Source organism: Macrotis lagotis, chromosome 8, assembly GCF_037893015.1.
Source record: "Macrotis lagotis isolate mMagLag1 chromosome 8, bilby.v1.9.chrom.fasta, whole genome shotgun sequence".
NCBI lineage: Eukaryota > Metazoa > Chordata > Mammalia > Peramelemorphia > Peramelidae > Macrotis > Macrotis lagotis.
Window position 1 is genome coordinate 189,195,845 of NC_133665.1, and position 17,718 is coordinate 189,213,562.

General features: G+C 40.4%; 1 protein-coding gene across 2 annotated transcripts in view; it reads left to right on the forward strand.

The window, feature by feature from the left end:
* Window positions 1-17,718, forward strand: part of POU6F2 (POU class 6 homeobox 2) — a 486,502-nt gene that overhangs the window by 212,622 nt on the left and 256,162 nt on the right. For both annotated transcript variants that reach the window (XM_074199213.1, XM_074199214.1), the window contains exon 3: window positions 17,200-17,294. In XM_074199213.1, the coding sequence (XP_074055314.1) occupies window positions 17,200-17,294 (95 nt within the window). The remainder of the gene's footprint in view (window positions 1-17,199; window positions 17,295-17,718) is intronic.

A 17,718-nucleotide genomic window follows, 5' to 3' on the forward strand; every position in this document is an offset into this window, starting at 1 on the left:
AGGAGAGCTGGGGAGGGAGGGAAAGAAGTACCACTGTGCAAAGGATGGACTTGCTCAGTCTACTAACCTGCATCGGAAACAGTCCTCAGGGGGATCCCAGTGATGCCCTGCTCCTGCTGCTGCCCATTTTCTCCTGTGTTGTTGTGTTTATAGCCAGAAAGGTGAACAATTAAGTGTCTTGGGTTAAAGGACTCCTCATTGTACAGGCAATTAGCACAGATGTTGCTGATTTTTCTTCTGTATATGAGGCAGCCTGGTGTGATGAATAAAGAGCCAGCCTTGCCCCTGACTTATATTATCTGGGTGACCCTTGGAAAAGGCACTTAATGCCTCTGCCCTTTGGGTGCTCTCTAAATGACAGAGAGGTGCAGACCTGCATTGGAAGAAGGAGTTCCCTCCTCTGCCAATGAAATCCTAGATGGGATCAAAAGCAACAACAATGGTGTAACATTTGCTTCCTTGTGCCCCATTGTGGTGGACAAACACATGCAGAGGAGGCCAGTCTCTGATAGGTTCATCCCAAATTGAAAGGCTCTGACCAACCATATTTGGAAACTTTGGACAAATGAAATGAAGGTTAGAGAGAGGCCCCTTGCCTGGTGGCCCTCATTTTTGCCCTATTAATTCCTTTTGTCTGTTTTTGTTTTTGCAAGGAGATAAGGTTAAGCGGCTTGCCCAAGGTCACACACTTGGTAAGCATCAAGGGTCTTAGGCTAGATTTGAACTCAGGTCTTCCTGACTCCAGGGCTGGTGCTCCATCCACTGTACTACCTAGCTGATTTCTGGAGGAAGGGGGCAGTTGGAGGTTTGCCAAATGCTTTACAAATATTAACTCATTTGATGCAAAAACTCTCAATTTTATAGATGAGAAAAATGAATCAGAGAAATTGAATCACTCACCCAGAGTCCCACAGCTACTGAGTCTGAGGCAAGATTCAAACTCAATGCTCTGTGGTTCTCCTTCCAGCAGGAGTTCTAAGATTGCTTTTGGAAGTAGTGGTGTCTATAAAAGGGGGAAGGGGAGGAGGCAGTAGAGATAGAAGGGGAAGAAAATCAGATGAAGACACAGACTCAGGCAGGAAAATGGTTTGGCTACTGTTGTTCAAGGAAGGCAGGAGGGACTTGAGCCCAGATTTGGGGATTCCTGATGCTGAGCTCCTCAACCTCGGCTCCTCTGATTGTCTTTTGCCCCAACTCCAAGTTCAAAAGGCAGTCATGGAATTCTAGATGGAAAGTTGGAAATGGAACCTCAGAACCTTCTGGTGTAGGAAGAGAACACTTAGAGGAAACCATATTTGGCTCTGAGTCTGTCTGCTGAGAAATATTTTCAGTGATCACACTCTAGATCAGGGGTCCTAAAACATATTTTGTGTGCTGAACCCTTTGGGCAGGCTGCTGTGGCCTATGGTTAGATTCCTTTTACAACTATGTTTCTAAATGCAAAAAATAAACTATTTATAGTTACAGAAGAGACCGATTATATTGAAATAGTTATCGAAAAATTTTGATATTCATAGATTCAGGACAAGAACAGTTGTTCTAGAACACGGGGGTCCATTTGATTATTAGCTATTAGAGCTGTCCAAGAGACCCAGTTATCATTGAAGAAAAGACCTTCTGGTGAGGCTCTGGTGTTTGCTCATCTACGGATTAGCCAGGCTACAAGATGCCTCATCCCACATCCCTGGCTCATGCTCTGAGTTCAGGATCACTGAGGTCTTCCTGTATATCCAAATCTAGAACAAAGAAAACTTGAAAAGATTCAGACAGGGACTGAACACAAAATCATTTCATTCAATGTTCTGCCTGACTCCAGGCATGGGTTACTGAATCTGCTGAAATAGTGATCCCAAACATTCTAGAAATTTCCCTCATGGCAGCTTGGTGGTCTGTGGATAGACCACAGGCCCTGAAGTCAGGAGGATCTGAGTTCAAATCCAATATTAGACACTTAATACTTGCCTAGTTGTGTGACCTCAGACAAGTTACTTAACCTCATGGCAAAAACCAAAAAGAAATATTCCCTCGCCCAAGTTGTGTTCCTCTCCTTCCCTCTTCAGCATTATTTATTGCTATTAAATACCACTATTGACCATTCATAAGTCTCATATGTTAATTACTGCTTCAGTTCCTTTGAATCATAAAGTTTAAATTTAGAGAGAATTTTAGAAGCCAAAGGTTTAAAGTTGGAAGAGTTCTCTGAGATGATCTAGCCTAACCCTTCCCTTTGTAGTTTATAGAAAAGGAAACCCCAAGAGGTTAAATGATCTGTCCAAGGTCTCACAGTCTTAACTGCCTCTCAAGAGTTCCAACACTTATTAGCAGGTAATCCCAGGTACTTCGTTGAGGATAGGTAAGAGCATGCTTTCTAAAGAGGCTGAAAGAATATGACTAATCTGTTGGGACTAGAAGGCACCATGAACGATCTTAGATTGAGAGTATCTTTTAGCAGAAAATATTTTTCAATTGTGGCAATACTGAAAAAATAAGCAAACCAAATAATAGAAAATGGCTGGTAATACATAAAGTTGGTTCAGTTTTTATAAAATAACTCCCTCTCCCCTCCCAAGGGGAAAAAAGTGTTTTCTATGCCCTGATGGCTTGGTTGCTTAGCCATTTTGATTTAGCTATTGCAATTCCCTCAATGGTCTTCCCAGAGTCTCCCCTTCCCTTCCCCAGTTGATCATGCCTTACTCTCCAAAAGTTACTTGGTAGGGACAGCTGGGTGGTGCAGTGGATAGAGTGCCAGCCCTGGAGTCAGGAGGACCTAAGTTCAAATCTGGTCTCAGACCCTTAATATTTACCTAGCTGTGTGATCTTGGACAAGTCACTCAACCCCATTGCCTTGTAAAAAATAAAATTACTTGGAATTCACCTTGTGCATGATTTTTATAAACATGTATATGGGCCTGCTGTAACCCCCAATAAGTACCCCTTGAGGGGGTGATTGTATCATTTCTATTATTAGATCTCTCTGCCTAGCTTAAGGTCTGCCACATTGCAGACACTTAAGAGTTCCTTGATTAATTGATTCACTCAAGCACAATCCTCTGATGCTCTCCTTTTCAGGGGTGTCATCACCTGTGAGGATTGCTCTGGGAAGGCCGGGCAGCGGCACTCTGGCATTCTCTCATGTTGTTGTATACTATTGCTCCTCATGAAGCAGCATCTATGACTCGATTAAGCAAATAGCTATTTTATTCATTCATTTTCAGGTGTCCCCAATGCTGTGAGCCCTTTGGGGGCTTTTCTTGGCAAAGTCACTAGAGTGGCTTGCCATTTCCTTCTCCAGCTCATTTTCTAATTTAGTAAACCAAGGCAAACAGGGTTAAATGACTTGCCCAAGGCCACAATGCTATTCCCTGAGGCCAAATTTGAACTCAGGGTTTCCTAAATCCAGGTCTGAAACTCTATCCATTGTACTATCTAGTCAACCAAATAACAACTACTAAAAATAAAGACTGAGATGCTTATACGCCATTGCCAGGTGTGGCCACCATTGTGATCATCGTCACTCTGAGGGGGGCAAGGGTTGGAAAAGGAAGGTTTTCCCTCTTTGTCCCTTGCAGATCTTTAAGTGGTGAATTTGACTTTACTCCTCAGTCTTGAATTGCTTACAAGAAGTATCTGCCCTAATGAAGGATCTCTACAGACTCATTGCTCTATTTGGTCTTTAATGGATTTTATATTTGGGGGGACTAGTTGATTTTTATCTTCTTTCCTCCCTGCATTGCTTTCGCAATGAGTGGGGAGCTCTGAGAGTAAATCAGTAAAATGGATCAGCCAGCCACTTAGCTCCATGGATCCCTACAAATAGATGAGCAAAGATATGGATATGGAAAGGAAAAGTGGTCAGGAAATTGCTATAAATCACAGAGCAATAATACAGAGTCAGATTTGGCATCATTTTTGTTGTGCTGTAAGAGGGATAAATATGTTTCCCATTAAGAATGTAGGACCAACTCCCCCCAGCTGTGAATCTCTCCTCAGTGGGAGCTCTCCCAAAGAGTTACATCCGGGTGAGAAGTGCTCTGATGTTATTATTTTGATTGAATGTTTTTCACTTAGCCATTTCCTCTTTCCACATTCTCACTCTCCCCTCCCATTTGAGGAGATTAGGTATTGTGAAGTGAAACCCAAAAATGTCCACTGCAAAGAGCCTGAGAGAAGGGGAGAGGTTGGAAAAGAATTTTGACATGCTGCCCAAGTTGTGTGGATTTCTTTTCTTTTTCTCCACAATTACTTATACCTTACTTCGTGGTGAAGAATACCATATCTCTCATCACATCCTCTTCTTATGTGGACTAATAAAACAGTCCTTGACCCTCAACCACGTCTATCCCCATACATGCATCCCAGTCTCTGTACATCCTAGTCTGAGACAAGTTCCCAGAGAATCACAAAATCTCAGAGCTGGAAGGGATTTCAGTTGTCACCTATTTCAAGTCTTATATGAAAAGAATTACCTCAGCATCTCCCATATCCATTTTCTCCCCTCTAATCTCTCAATCATCTTCCCAGTTCAGGTCCTCACCCCTTCTTGACTATTGCAATAGAGCTGTGAGTTACTGGGCCCTAGCAGAGGTCTCTTCACAGTCCAATCCATCCAACCAAAGTGATTTTTCCTAACATACAAATCTGACCATGTCATTCTTATACTCAGTAAATTTCTGTATTTATTACTCCAGTTTCAAACATAAACTTTTGGGGGCACAGCCTCACCTTAAATTTCAATTCTAGGTTTCTTGAACAAGAGTCCTCTTAATTTACACCGGCATCTAGATAAACTGGCATTGATGTGCCTTTCCTACCTCCACACCTTTGTATGTTTTTGCCTCCTTATTCCTGCCTCTCAGAATCCCTAGTTTCCTTTAAGGATCAATTCAAGATCCATATGAAGTGTTTTCTGTTCCCCCAACTGCTAGGGCACTTGGTCCAAATAGCTAGGTTGGGCTATAATTGGGCAAAAAATTCGAAATTGGAAGTTTTCCTACTCCTCTTCCTCCCCTTTTTAGCAACTTTTACTTGGCACATGAGTCTCCCATGGGAAGAAGCTAAGAAGTCTCTTTATCCTATGGTGGCAGTGACTTGGGATTTCTGTCTCAGAAATATTAGCATATTTCAAAAAAAAGAATGCAGAGGAGGGGGCCTGCCTTAAAGGGATGATTGGGTAGCAGTTGACTTCAAGTAATGGAGATGCTTTCAGCCGGATGAGGAATGGCCACCAATCACCTTTCAAAGCAGATCGTATAGTGACCACCACCCCCTTCCCCTAGACTCCAGTTGTCTTGCTTGTAGCAATTAAGGCAAAATCATCAGCTGATTTCTGTTGGAGACGTTCAAATTCTTGTAGCACTGTGTATCGGAGACTGCAGGATCCCGATGCCATCACTTTCAATTGGAATAATGACTTCTCCGACGGCAACTCTTGGTTCAATCTTGTTCTGAATGTCCAATTATCTGTCTGCCTCATTGCAGAGGAGGTTTTCTGCATTCAGACATTTCTCAAGGAATCAAGGACAGAAAGAGAGGGGGAAGGTTTCAAATGGATAGCTAGATACAGTTATAGATATCTTCCATTTACAAAGTTGTTTAAAAGCTTTTCTTTTTCTTAAACTCTTGAATATCTCCCTCTTTGTTCCCTTCCAACAAAGAAGAAAGAGAAACTAGTTTAGCCATGACTACCAATATTTCCATCATTTCAGTGTCTTTGCAAAATTGTGCATGTGAGGGAACATGTAAAGGAGAGAGAACTGGATTTTTCTCAGTTTTTCTGCAGGGAAAAAACTAGTTCATTATAATCATTCACTATTCAATTAGTTTTATTATTCTTTCTATTTTCATTGCTTTAGTTATCATGTAGATTGTTTTCTGGATTCCATGCACTTTACCATGTTCATTCATTTAGCCCTTCCTATGATTTTCTGGAATCGTCACATTTACAATTTATTAACTCACACACCACAGTTTGTTTAGCCATTCTGAGTGGTGTATGAATAGAGTTGAACCTAGAATCAGGAAGACCTGAGTTCATATTCAGCCTCTGACACTTACTAACTGTATGTTTCTGGATAGATCATTTCATCTCTATCTCATCTCTATCTGCCTCGGTTTTCTCATTTCTAAAAATGAGACACATCATCCACTTCCCAGGGTTGTTGTGAAGACAAAATAAAAGAATATTTGTAAAGCACCTGGCAGACCTAAAAGCTCTATATAAATGCTAGCTATGAACTATTATAAATGTATAGTATACACACACACACATATATATATATATATATATATAAAAGCTGTTAGTGCCTCCCCTCACCAAAAAAATTACCTTGTAATATATGTGTGCATACATACATAGGTGTATGTATATATACATATTTTTGTTGTTCAGTCATCTCAGTCATGTCTGACTCTTTGTAATCTATTTGATGTTTTCTTGGCAGAGACACTGGAGTGTTTTGCCATTTCCTTCCCAATTCACTATTCAGTTGAGGAAACTGAGGCAAACAGGGCTAAATGACTAGTCCAAGATCACACAGCTAATAAATGTCTGAGGCTGGATTTGAACCTAGGAAAAGTAGTCTTTCTTTCTTCAAGTTGAGCACTCTATCCACTATGGCACCATCTAACTGCCTATGTATACATATATTTGAGTATACACACACACACACACACACACACACACACACACACACATATATATATATATATATATATATATATATATATATATGTTATATGTTTTTATCCTCACTAAAATGGAAGCTCCTTGAGGGCAGAGAGAGTTTTGGTTTTTATCTTTATATACATAGCTCCTAGCATTGTGGGTACCTACTACATGCTTGTTGAATGAATGAATGAAAGTGCTGCTCTGAGTTCTGGTAATAAAAATATCTATATATCTATTTAAAAAAAATTACTTCCTGCCTTGAAAAGCTTCCAATCTAATATGTATATAACAAATACACTGCTCAGTAAACACAGATTATAGGCAAAGATCTGAAAGATGCATTGTCACCTCATCTTGCCCAAACCTCCACATAATTTCGCTGACATTTCCCCATCATGATGCCTGCTCACTCTGGTCATCATTGGCATTTCTTCATCTCCCTCCCATGAAAACCCAGTCCCCTCTGGCCTTGGACCACCCTGGGTTCTGCTTCTTGTTCTTATTCTTTTCTGGAACCAGATCTCTGTACCTGGTGATTGTATAGTTTCCAGTCACACCATGTCCACCCTCCCAGGTCCTTTTTAGGAGCTAGGAAGCACAGTGGTTAGAGTGTTGAATTTGCAGTCAGGAAGATCCGATTCAGACTCATACTATCTCTGTGAACCTCAGGCACTAGTTGCATGAATTAACCTTATTTTTAACCTCAGTTTCTTCAACAATAAAATGTGGACAATAGCATCTATCTTGTAGGTTACTATCAGGATTAAATGAGCAAATGCTTAGCATGGTATATAGCACATAGAAGATGTTCAATAGATGATTATTCTCTCACCTTCCCTTCTCTCCTTCCTTTCCCTTTTCCCTTTATGTGCCCCCATTAGAAGGCAAGCTTCTTGAGAGCAGGGCTTGTGCTCTTTGCTTGTATTTCTAAGCTCATTTCTTAGCCCAGGGCCAGGTACTCAGTAAGAACTTACTAAATGTGTCATCAGTCATCTCCTAATCTTTTATCATTCACGGTAGCTCTTGATACAGCCTCTTGCACTTCCGGAAAGCTCTTATGAACACATTTTTCCTGCCATTATGCCTAAATCTTCTCTTTTGCAACTTCCATATTTACCTCCTGATTATACCCTCTGAGGCCAAGAAGGAGGAGGTTGAGTTCTCTTCCACATGATAGCTTTTCAAATACTTAGTGATAGCTATCATATCCTCATTAATATGATTTCTTTCTAGGGTGGCTAGGTGGCGCAGTGGATAAAGCACCGGCCTTGGAGTCAGGAGTACCTGGGTTCAAATCCAGTCTCAAACACTTAATAATTACCTAGCTGTGTGGCCTTGGGCAAGCCACTTAACCCCATTTGCCTTGCAAAAACCAAAAAAAAAATATGATTTCTTTCTTCCAGAATAAATACCTCCAGTTCCTGTAACCATTCTTCATAAGGTATGATCTCAAGGGTCTTCTGCATCTCTACTCCTCCATCTGGATGCACCCCAACTTATCAATATACTTTCTAAGCTGTAGAGCCACAATGGAACCCAAGCCTCCAGATGTGACTTGACCATAATAAAGTCCATTGGCCTATCCTCTCCCTAGGTCCACTAGGACTTTCTTCTTGCAACCCAAGGTTGCATTTGCTTTCTTGGCTTCCATATCATAGTACTGACCAATGAGGAGCTAGACAAATATACAGAAGATAGATAGATATAGCTACCTAGACAGACAGACAGCAGGCAAGCAGATAGCTGGTTAGGTAAAAGGATTAATCAATGAATGGGTGGATAGATAGATATAGACTATTAGATGACTAGCAGATAGATAAAAAGATGAATCAGTAATGGATAGAGAGATAGGATAGATAGATATATGATGATTAAAAAGATAGTGATAATAGCTAATAGATAGACATAGAGAGGGAGATATACTTATAGGTAGATATGGATGAATAGATAGACAACAGATAAAAGCTAGACAGTTGATGGGTAGAAAGCTGGATAATAGATGGATAGCTAAAGAGATAGAAAGAGATAGAAAGATACATGGCTAGATAGATGATAGATGGACAGATGATATGTCGACAGATCATCAATTTTTAAAAATCTTGATAAAAATAAAGAAGTGCTCAACAGTTGGAGTAGCTCTGAAAAGATTTTTCACAGGCATTTCCACTCTTCTTTTGGCATTTACTGAAGTTTGAAGAAATAGAAAGAAAAGCCAGGTGAATGTAGAGAAGCACAAGGCTGGCATTGATGGGCTGACATGAATAAGCAGTGCATCCCACCACCCATCTGGTAATCAGTAACCTTTTCCATCTCTCCTTCTCAGGTGCTAACAGCAAACAGAAAGGGAGGGATGTCTGAATAGCAGACAAAGCTTCTGAGCTCTAGATGACCTTAATGTGATTATGTTTGTGCTAATGCATGGAATGGAATCTGACCTCTTGGGATGAAGGAAGGGCCCAAGTTATAAAAGCTGTCTGGGATGGGGGTGGGCTGGGCTGGAAGGCTCTCACAGGCTGCCAGTAGGGAGCGGGGTTTTTTAATTTACTTCTCTCTCATGTTCTCTTTTAAAGGAAAGAGAAGACAACAGAACATATTATAACTTTTAAAGAGAAAAACTGATCTATTTGTTTTAATCTTAGTGGAAAGATTGAGATCTGTAAAATGTAAATGAAGGAGAGATGTCTCTGGTGTTGGTTTCCTTTTGGAATTGCTAAGAGATGAGTTGAAGAGCCCATTCTCGAATCTGAGACCTCAATCAGGGTTCCAAGCTGCAATTTTGTGGTGTGTTATTGGTCTAGGCTCAGGGAATTTGTGTTCTAATATAGGAGATAACATGGAAGGTACTGGGTACCAAGCAAGTATAGACAGAGAAAATGGAAGATAACCCCAAAGGGAAGGCACTAGCTTGGGGCGGGGTTGGGGTGGGGAGACTGGGAAAAGGCTTTTAAAGGTGAGATTTGAGCTGAATCTTGAGGGAAACCACAGCAGCCAAGAAGTGTGAGTATTCCAGGAATGGAACAGAACCAGTGCAGACTTGGAGCACAACTAGACTAGTGTGGGGGAAGGGAAGACAAATTCTAAGAGGATTGAAAAGACAAGAAGCAAAGACATTGTAAAGAAATGACTTTAAATGGTCTGGAAGGTCATGGTGAACCGCTGAATTTTATTGAATGGGTGTAAGAGAGAAGAGGATATGGTCAGTCCAGTACTCTAGAAATATCTTGACAGGTGAGTGGTAGATAGATTGAAGCGGAGAAAGACTTGAGGCAGAAAAACCAGACTGCGAGTGAGAGAGAGTCCATTCCAGAGGTGATGAGAGCCTGAGACCAGGGTCTGTGAGTGGACATTCAGGGGCATATACAAAAGATGCTGTGAACAGGTAGCTAAATGGCATAGTAGATAGAATATTAGACTTGGAGTCAGGAAGACTTGAGTTCGAATGTATCCTCAAACACTTACTAGCTCTGGAATCCTTAACCTTTCTCAGCCTTATTTTCCTCATTCCTAAAACGGGGTGATAATAATAGCCCCTGAATCCCTGGGTCGTTGTGAGAAGAAAATGAGATAATATTGGTAAAATACTTTGCAAATATGAAAGTGTTACCTAAATGCTACCTAGTTATTATGATTGTCAAGTTTGAAATGGCAACCCTTTTACAACAGATTAGATATGACAAGTGAGAGAGCTTGAAGAGTCAAGGATGACAGCTTGGTTGGTTGTGTGGGTGGCAGAGGATTGTGGTGCCCTTGACATGAGAAAGTTGGAAAGGTGGGGCAATTTGAAGGGAAAGTAAATGCAGTAACATTAAGAAATGAAAACTTTCCAAACAGACTTTCATTTTACATATGACGCAATTAGACCTGGACAGGGAAGTAACTCATCCATGGATATAAGTGGTAGAGTGGGGGTGCCAGACTAGTTCTTCTGATTCCAAACCCTGTGTTCTTACTTATGCCCAAAAGGCTAGCATGACCGTCACTAAGATGGATCATTTACACTCTGCCCAAAAGTTCCTACCAATATATGTGGTGGCTTGCCATTCCTCCCAAGTTTTCTGATGCAGTAATACCAATGGAATCAAAGAATGTAATGTGTGTAAAACATTTATTAGCAGTTAATAGCAGTAGCAGTGTAACAACCACCATCCCCAATCCCACCAGGCCTAGGGAGGTGAACAGAACCCCAGAAGACTGGGTTCATTATCTAGCTCTCTAGTTTGACCAGTCATGGAAGGCAACTCCAAGTATCAACCATAAAAGATCAATGTGGACTTCAGGCTTTCTTGAGATTGTCAAGAGACAGAGGGGACAAACACTGAAACTTGTCAGTAGATCAAGTGAATAAAACATCTCCTTACGAACTAGGGGCTTGGTTCTTACCATGGATAGATTATGTGATTGACTGACCAAGCTTAAACTAATTGACATTATGAGTTAGGAGCAGCATGTGAGCGTAGGTCTAGAGAACATTAGAAGGTAATCAATCCCAAAAGCTACAAGTTGCCTCCAGGTTAGAAGACATTTTGTTTAGTCTAAATTCATGGTGCTTTCTAGAAGCAATTATCAGCCTATGGCTTCTCAAAATCAAAATAAAGGTTTGGACAACGGGTAGCAATGTAATAAAAGAGCAGTCTCCCTTTTTGACACTTGTTTGCCAGTGAAAAAGATATTTGGAATTAAATAACTACTCGGACTGAGACAATGTTTTATTAGGCTGTTCTGGGCAGGTTTAGTGTTAACACTGTGCTCCACAAGAAAGTGGTTTCAATATTCTCCCATAAGTCTTTACCTTGATAACATAGATGTGATTCTGGACTGTCTTCACTGGAAGACTGAAGGATGCAATTAATTTTCTGAATAGTCATTCAAGATGTCACACATTTTCTCCTCAGATTATTGGTAGCCTTGTAGTTCTCTTTACCTGTAATTCTTCACACAAAATACTTTCATATCTTGGATCTATAATCCAAATTCTAATGCAAAAAAGAGCATCGGTCTGGAATTAGGAAGACCTAATTTGAATCTTTCCCCTGATCTCTTCTAGATCTATGGTTATGAACACATCATCTAATCTCTCTGACCCTTGGATTCCTCATCTACAAAGTCGGGGTAATGATATCTGTACTATTCATCACAGGGTCATCATGAAGCTAGTAAGGGACATCTTTGCAGACTTTGAAGGGTTATGTTTCTTTTATTATAATTAGACTTCTGTGAAACCCTAAGAAATATTCAACTGGTGATGGATATAGACAGCTGCCAAGTGTTCTGGGAGCAATCCATTTATCAAGCAGTCTTTACACCAAGGAGATAAGGCACCTCCAGAAGAAGTTGGGAAAGTCTTAGCTTGGGTGGCCACAAGTCACCAAAGGTACTTAAGACTTCCAATCAGAGTTAAAGATACATTGGCTGAAACAGAATTCTTACATCTACCTTGAGGAAATCACATAGAACAAAGAGTGTTCCCAAAGAGCACCAGACCAGGGAACTTGGTGGAACTTTTGCTTGTGAACTTGTTTAGGCTTCAAAATGAACTTAGTAAAGGTTTATAAGGGCTACCTTATGCAATGCAATGTTTAGAAATGCAAGTTTGCAGTCTAGTTAAGAGAGATAGGAAATCTTAACTCCCTCCAAGACTTAGCCTGGGCCAACTCCTTTACAGGGACCCTTCTTTATGTGCCTTTTAACAAGCTCTGGTTAGTAGTGCTTTCCCCTTCCCCTTCCCTCTATCATAATGTATATTGTGCATACATACTCATGCATACACACACATGCATATATAATATATATAATTATATATAATATATAATTATTATATACAATATAATTGTTGTATATAATATAGAGATTATTAACTTTGGTATATATTAACATATTTATATTGACACACATACACATATAATAATATTTGATATTAATCATTGCTAATTACTATTTCTCTTGATAGCAAGCTTTTTGAGGGTAAGGATGGCTTCATTTTTGTTTTAGCACCCAACAATGCCTGGAATATAAATTTTTTACTAAAACTTTTATAAAATGAGGAGGAGGAGGAGCATACAATAATGACTTAAACTTGCTTTAAGACTTTTCGAACACCTTGTATAGTACTTCAAAGTTTATGGAATATTATATATTGCATATATTATTGCATTTGACTCTTACAACTCTGAGTGGTGACTACTCTTTTTTTCTTTTTTTTATGTTTTTGCAAAGCAAATGGGGTTAAGTGGCTTTCCCAAGGCCACACAGCTAGGTAATTATTAAGTGTTTGAGACCAGATTTGAACCAGGTACTCCTGACTCCAGGGCCAGTACTTTATCCACTGCACCACCTAGCCACCCCTGGCGACTACTCTTATCACCATCATTTTACAGGTGAGAAAACTGAGGCCCAGGGAGGTTAAGTGATTTGCCTGCAGTCACATAGCTAGTAATCATCTGATGCAAGAGTCAAACTCATCTTCCTTAGTCCAAGTCCAGAATTCTATCCACTGCACCACTTGGCTGCCTCAGTTAATCAATCGATCAATCAAGAAGCATTTCTTAAAAATCAACTCAGTGTCTAGGCTCTAGGGATTCAGAGACCAAAATGGAGCAGTGGCTGTTCTCCAAGTGCTTTCACGATGTGAAGTTTCTACAAGGTGAGGTTAATCTTCATCTGTATGCCACTTAGAGCCACAGAAAAGTAGCTGCAATTCAGAGATTAAAAGATTATATAAATATAGACAAAAAGATACATCATAAATACATAGCTACATAGATGATACATAGATACATATGTAGATAAATAGATAATGTGGATGCATATATAAATATATGCAACATTTAATGTAAATATTTATTGTATGTAACACACATACACACATTCAAACCTAGATATATGAGAGAAGCATGTTCCAAAGCATAGCATAGGAAAAGGGAGAGAGAAAAAAGGAAAAGGAATGTGGGGGAAATGGAGAGATTGGTGATTTTGAAAGTATTAGGAAAAGTCTTCAGGTCTTTTGAATATCAGTCTAAGGATGTCCAGACAGAGTCACCAAATGGCAGGGCTGAAAGGACTCTCATAGGCATCAAGTCCAGCCTACAATTAGAAGACCATCCTCTTTGCAGCTACCCTGGCAAGTGGGCTATCAGTCTTTGTGGGAAGATGAATGAATGACTCCATGGGAAAAGGATCAGCCCCAAAGGAAAGAGGAAGACAACAAATTTTGTTAAGTAGGTCCTGTGCTAAGTCCTTTAAATAAGTATTATCTCTACTGAGCCTAACAACAATCTTGTGAGCAAAGTACTCATTACCACTTCCTGTTTTACAGTTGAGGAAACTGAGACAAACAGGTTAAATGATTTGGCCAGAGTCAGACAGTTTCTGAGTATCTGAATTCAAACCTTCCAGTATCCAAGTCCAGCTCTCTAGCCATTGTACCACCAAAATACATCTAAAACAATTTTGGTTGTCTATAGCCCTTTAAATACTTGAAGGTAGATTTTACATGCCCCTGAAATTTTCTCTTGATCCAACATAAGATCATTGAAACCTTAGAGGTCATCAAATCCAAACCCCTCATTTTATAGGTGAGGAAACTGAGACCCAGAGAGATTGTGATCTGCCCCGAGTCACTTACAGGCAGAGCTGACATTTGAATCCTAGGTCTCTTGACCCCAAATTTTCTTTTCACTGCACCTCACTGCCTTGACTTTCATCAGCATCTTAGCTGCCCTCCTCTGGATGTTCCTCTCATCCATGGCCCCCTAAAAGGAGACTCAGCAAATAAGTAAGGACTAAAGCAAAAATAAGTGCATTTAGAGAAAGAAAATGGATCCGTTTTGATCTTCAGTGGGACAGAGTTAGAAGTGCAGTGGAATTCAGGGATCTGTCCAAGGTGCTCACTAGCTAGATGGTTCTTTAAGGCCACCAAGAGAATGTAGAGAAATCTGAGAAACCAAGACAGCTAGGAGAGAAATGGGCTTCACACAAATGTGCCATTATGCACGTTCTTTTCAAAAATAGTGAAACCTCCCTGTTTTAGAAGAATAAGTTAATCAAACATTTAAAAAATAACTAGAAAGTTGAGGTCTTCTCTTGAAGCTCCCTGGGGAATTGCTGGCACCTCTGCCTATTCTGATAGGTCATCTCACCCTTGTTATTAAATGATGGCAATCATTAAAATGCCAAACGTACTTTGACAGAATTCACTTTATAAAATGTCAGCAAGTCTGTGTTTTTATTAGTTTGTTCCAAATCAATTTAGGAATTTCAATAGAATGCTTGTAAGTATTCCCTGAGCAATGTCCATTTTAGACTTTTGGCACTAAGAAATATTACAAATTAATCAGATTTCCAGGTTTCTGCATAATGGCCTGGCTCACTGATTGCGTAATCTCATTATCCAATGTGGTTATGATTGACACATCGCAGCGGAGATAGAAGTCAATTGAATAATGTGTAGCACTCAATTTTATTTGTAGTTTAATGTGCTGCAGTATTTTTTGCCCCATTTCCATTATTTATAAGTCTGTCCCTTTAGAGAATATAGAGAAGAATTTGTTTTAAATGAGCCAATAATACCTTCTTTAAAATTTATAAGTATGACAGAATCATGCCCCCCCTTTTTCTCTTGGCAGTTCATGGTGTGCCAATAAACAGGTTTTGAATTGTCTTCTACTTGCTATTCCTCAGACAAACAGTGGGAGAAAAGGGCTTATTCAGATCTACATAGAATTAGGTTCCAACCAACCATCAGAAAATACCAATAAAATCAGAAAATTGTTTCTTCCTTCCTTGTTTCCTTCATTCTTCCCTTCTTTTTTTGCTATCCTTCCTTCTTTGTGTCTTTCTTTCCTTCCTTCCTTCACATAGAACAGAGAGAGGAAATTCCCTCTATCCCTACAGATAAGAAATTGTTCCACAACTAGAACTGGTGAGAGGTTGAGACTTGCCCAGGGTCTCACCGTAAGGACGCAGCCAAAGCAGGACATTTGGGCTGAGTGACTGGTTCTCTATCCACTATCCACATTACTGTTTCTTCCTTTAATCCTTGCTAGGGCTTGTCCAGATATGAAACACAAAGTTGAGAAAGACTTGGCCAGGTTGCCATCATCATCTTTGGCAAGATTCTGGTCCAGGTACCAATGCAATCAAAAAGCCCCTGCTAGAGAGTCAACACTCTGAGCATTTGTTTCTGGCTGCCTCCCTCCTCCCCCCACCCCAGAAATCTTTCCCTCCTCATTTACACCTCTCAGCTTTCTCTGGCTTCCTTCATGTCTCATTTAAAATCTTCCCTGATCCCCCTTAATTCCAGTGCCTTCCTGCTGTGGATTATCTCCAATTTACCCTGGCTCTATCTTGTTTATACAGAGGTGGTTGCAGGCTCCCCCATTAAACTGTGAGCTCTTTAGATCAGAGCCTTCCCCCCCCACCTTTCTTTTATCTTCAGTACTAAATACAATGCCTAACATATGGTAGTCACCTAAGTATTAGTTGACTGTGCTAAATATTAAGGAGACAAAAATAAAAACCCCAAAGTCCCTGCCCTCCTTTCAAGCTTACTTTAGATGCTTCTGAGCTGTGTGGCCCTAGGCAAGATACTTTGGCTCTCTGGGGCTCATTTTCCATGAGGTAGATGAATGTGATGACTTACCTGTAAGGTGCTTTCTGAGTTTAGAATTAAGTTCCTATGCATTAACCTCCCCTCAAAGATGCCTAGTTCCAGGAGCCTGCGGCATACTATGGTGGAGATACCGTGTGAACAGTAAAAGCAGTGTGTAGGCAATGTTTATACAAAGTAATACTTCATCTCATGAGGAAGGGGGTGCTGATGATGGGCGCCAGAATTATACTTTAAACTGAAGTGGAGCCTCCTGGAGCTAGAAGTGAGGCCTGAGCTACAAGGCTGTGCATAGGACGGCAGGATCATGGCGACACTTTGGGTTCCAGTGGTTGTTTCTACTAGCACCCAAGAATCTTGTCTCCCTGCTTCTGTTTAGAGAATTTCCTGAAGTGATATTTAGCAAAGGTTTGATTTTTGAAGAATTTGGATATAGTGATGAATTAAAATGTAAAGGTGTATGGTGTGGGATGCAGGTAGATAGAGAAGAGACCTGGGGAATGTTTGATTAAAGAGACACGCAGGAGATGTGACTTGTTCACCCCTTCTATAATTGTTTTTGCTTTGAGGAATTAGGAATTAGAAATTCTGCTACTCATCAAAGCTGAAGAAATGCAGCTCCTACCTGATAAGAGAACTCTTCCTTGGGCTCCCAGTAAAATGATGCCAAATATAAACCACATTAGGCAGGCTGACAGGGGCTTCAGGTTCCCTGCTGTCAGATCCCTGAATCTCCCTGAATGAGTTGGCCAACCTGAATGAGGGGGAGCATAATTGATGTCATTGAGAAGTGTCTGGAGTCCAAGAGCAATTGATAAGCTCACTTGGGAACATCATATTGGACTTGGGGTCTTATGACATCATAGGAAGAGGGGAATGGTGAATTTCTGCCTGGATATTAAGGGAGGCCTTCTCTTTTGATTGCCAGGGGCCAGAGGAAACCCACCATCTGCTGATACAAGCACTGCCGATCAACATCCATCCACCCAGGCCCACCCAGCAGCCTTCCCTGTTGGGCCCCAGGTCAGTGTCTTTGCCATTTTGGGGGGAGGGCCACGGAGCAAGACTAAATATGTAAATAAATAATTATGAGTGAAAACCAATTAACTCCAGTGGAGCAAAGTTGGTGATGAATTATTGTTTGGAAAGCTGCATGAGAGCCTCATTATTTATTAAGGAGATGAAGAAGGGATGTGCTCTCTTTTAAGAAATATTTGCCTCAGAATGATCTGAGGTCCTCTGAATTTGCCTTCTTCGGGGCCCCCCACAAGTGGGCTGCTCAGCTTCTTTACAGCCTTCCAGAGAGGAGAACTTTAATGGCCTGGGTGTGAATACAATTAAGTTGTTGCAATGTTCCCATGGCCATTTTTGAAATATGACATGATTTAATAGAAAAAGTTAATGCAATTTTAATGCAAGTGCGGCTTATTGGGTTTGACAATACAGT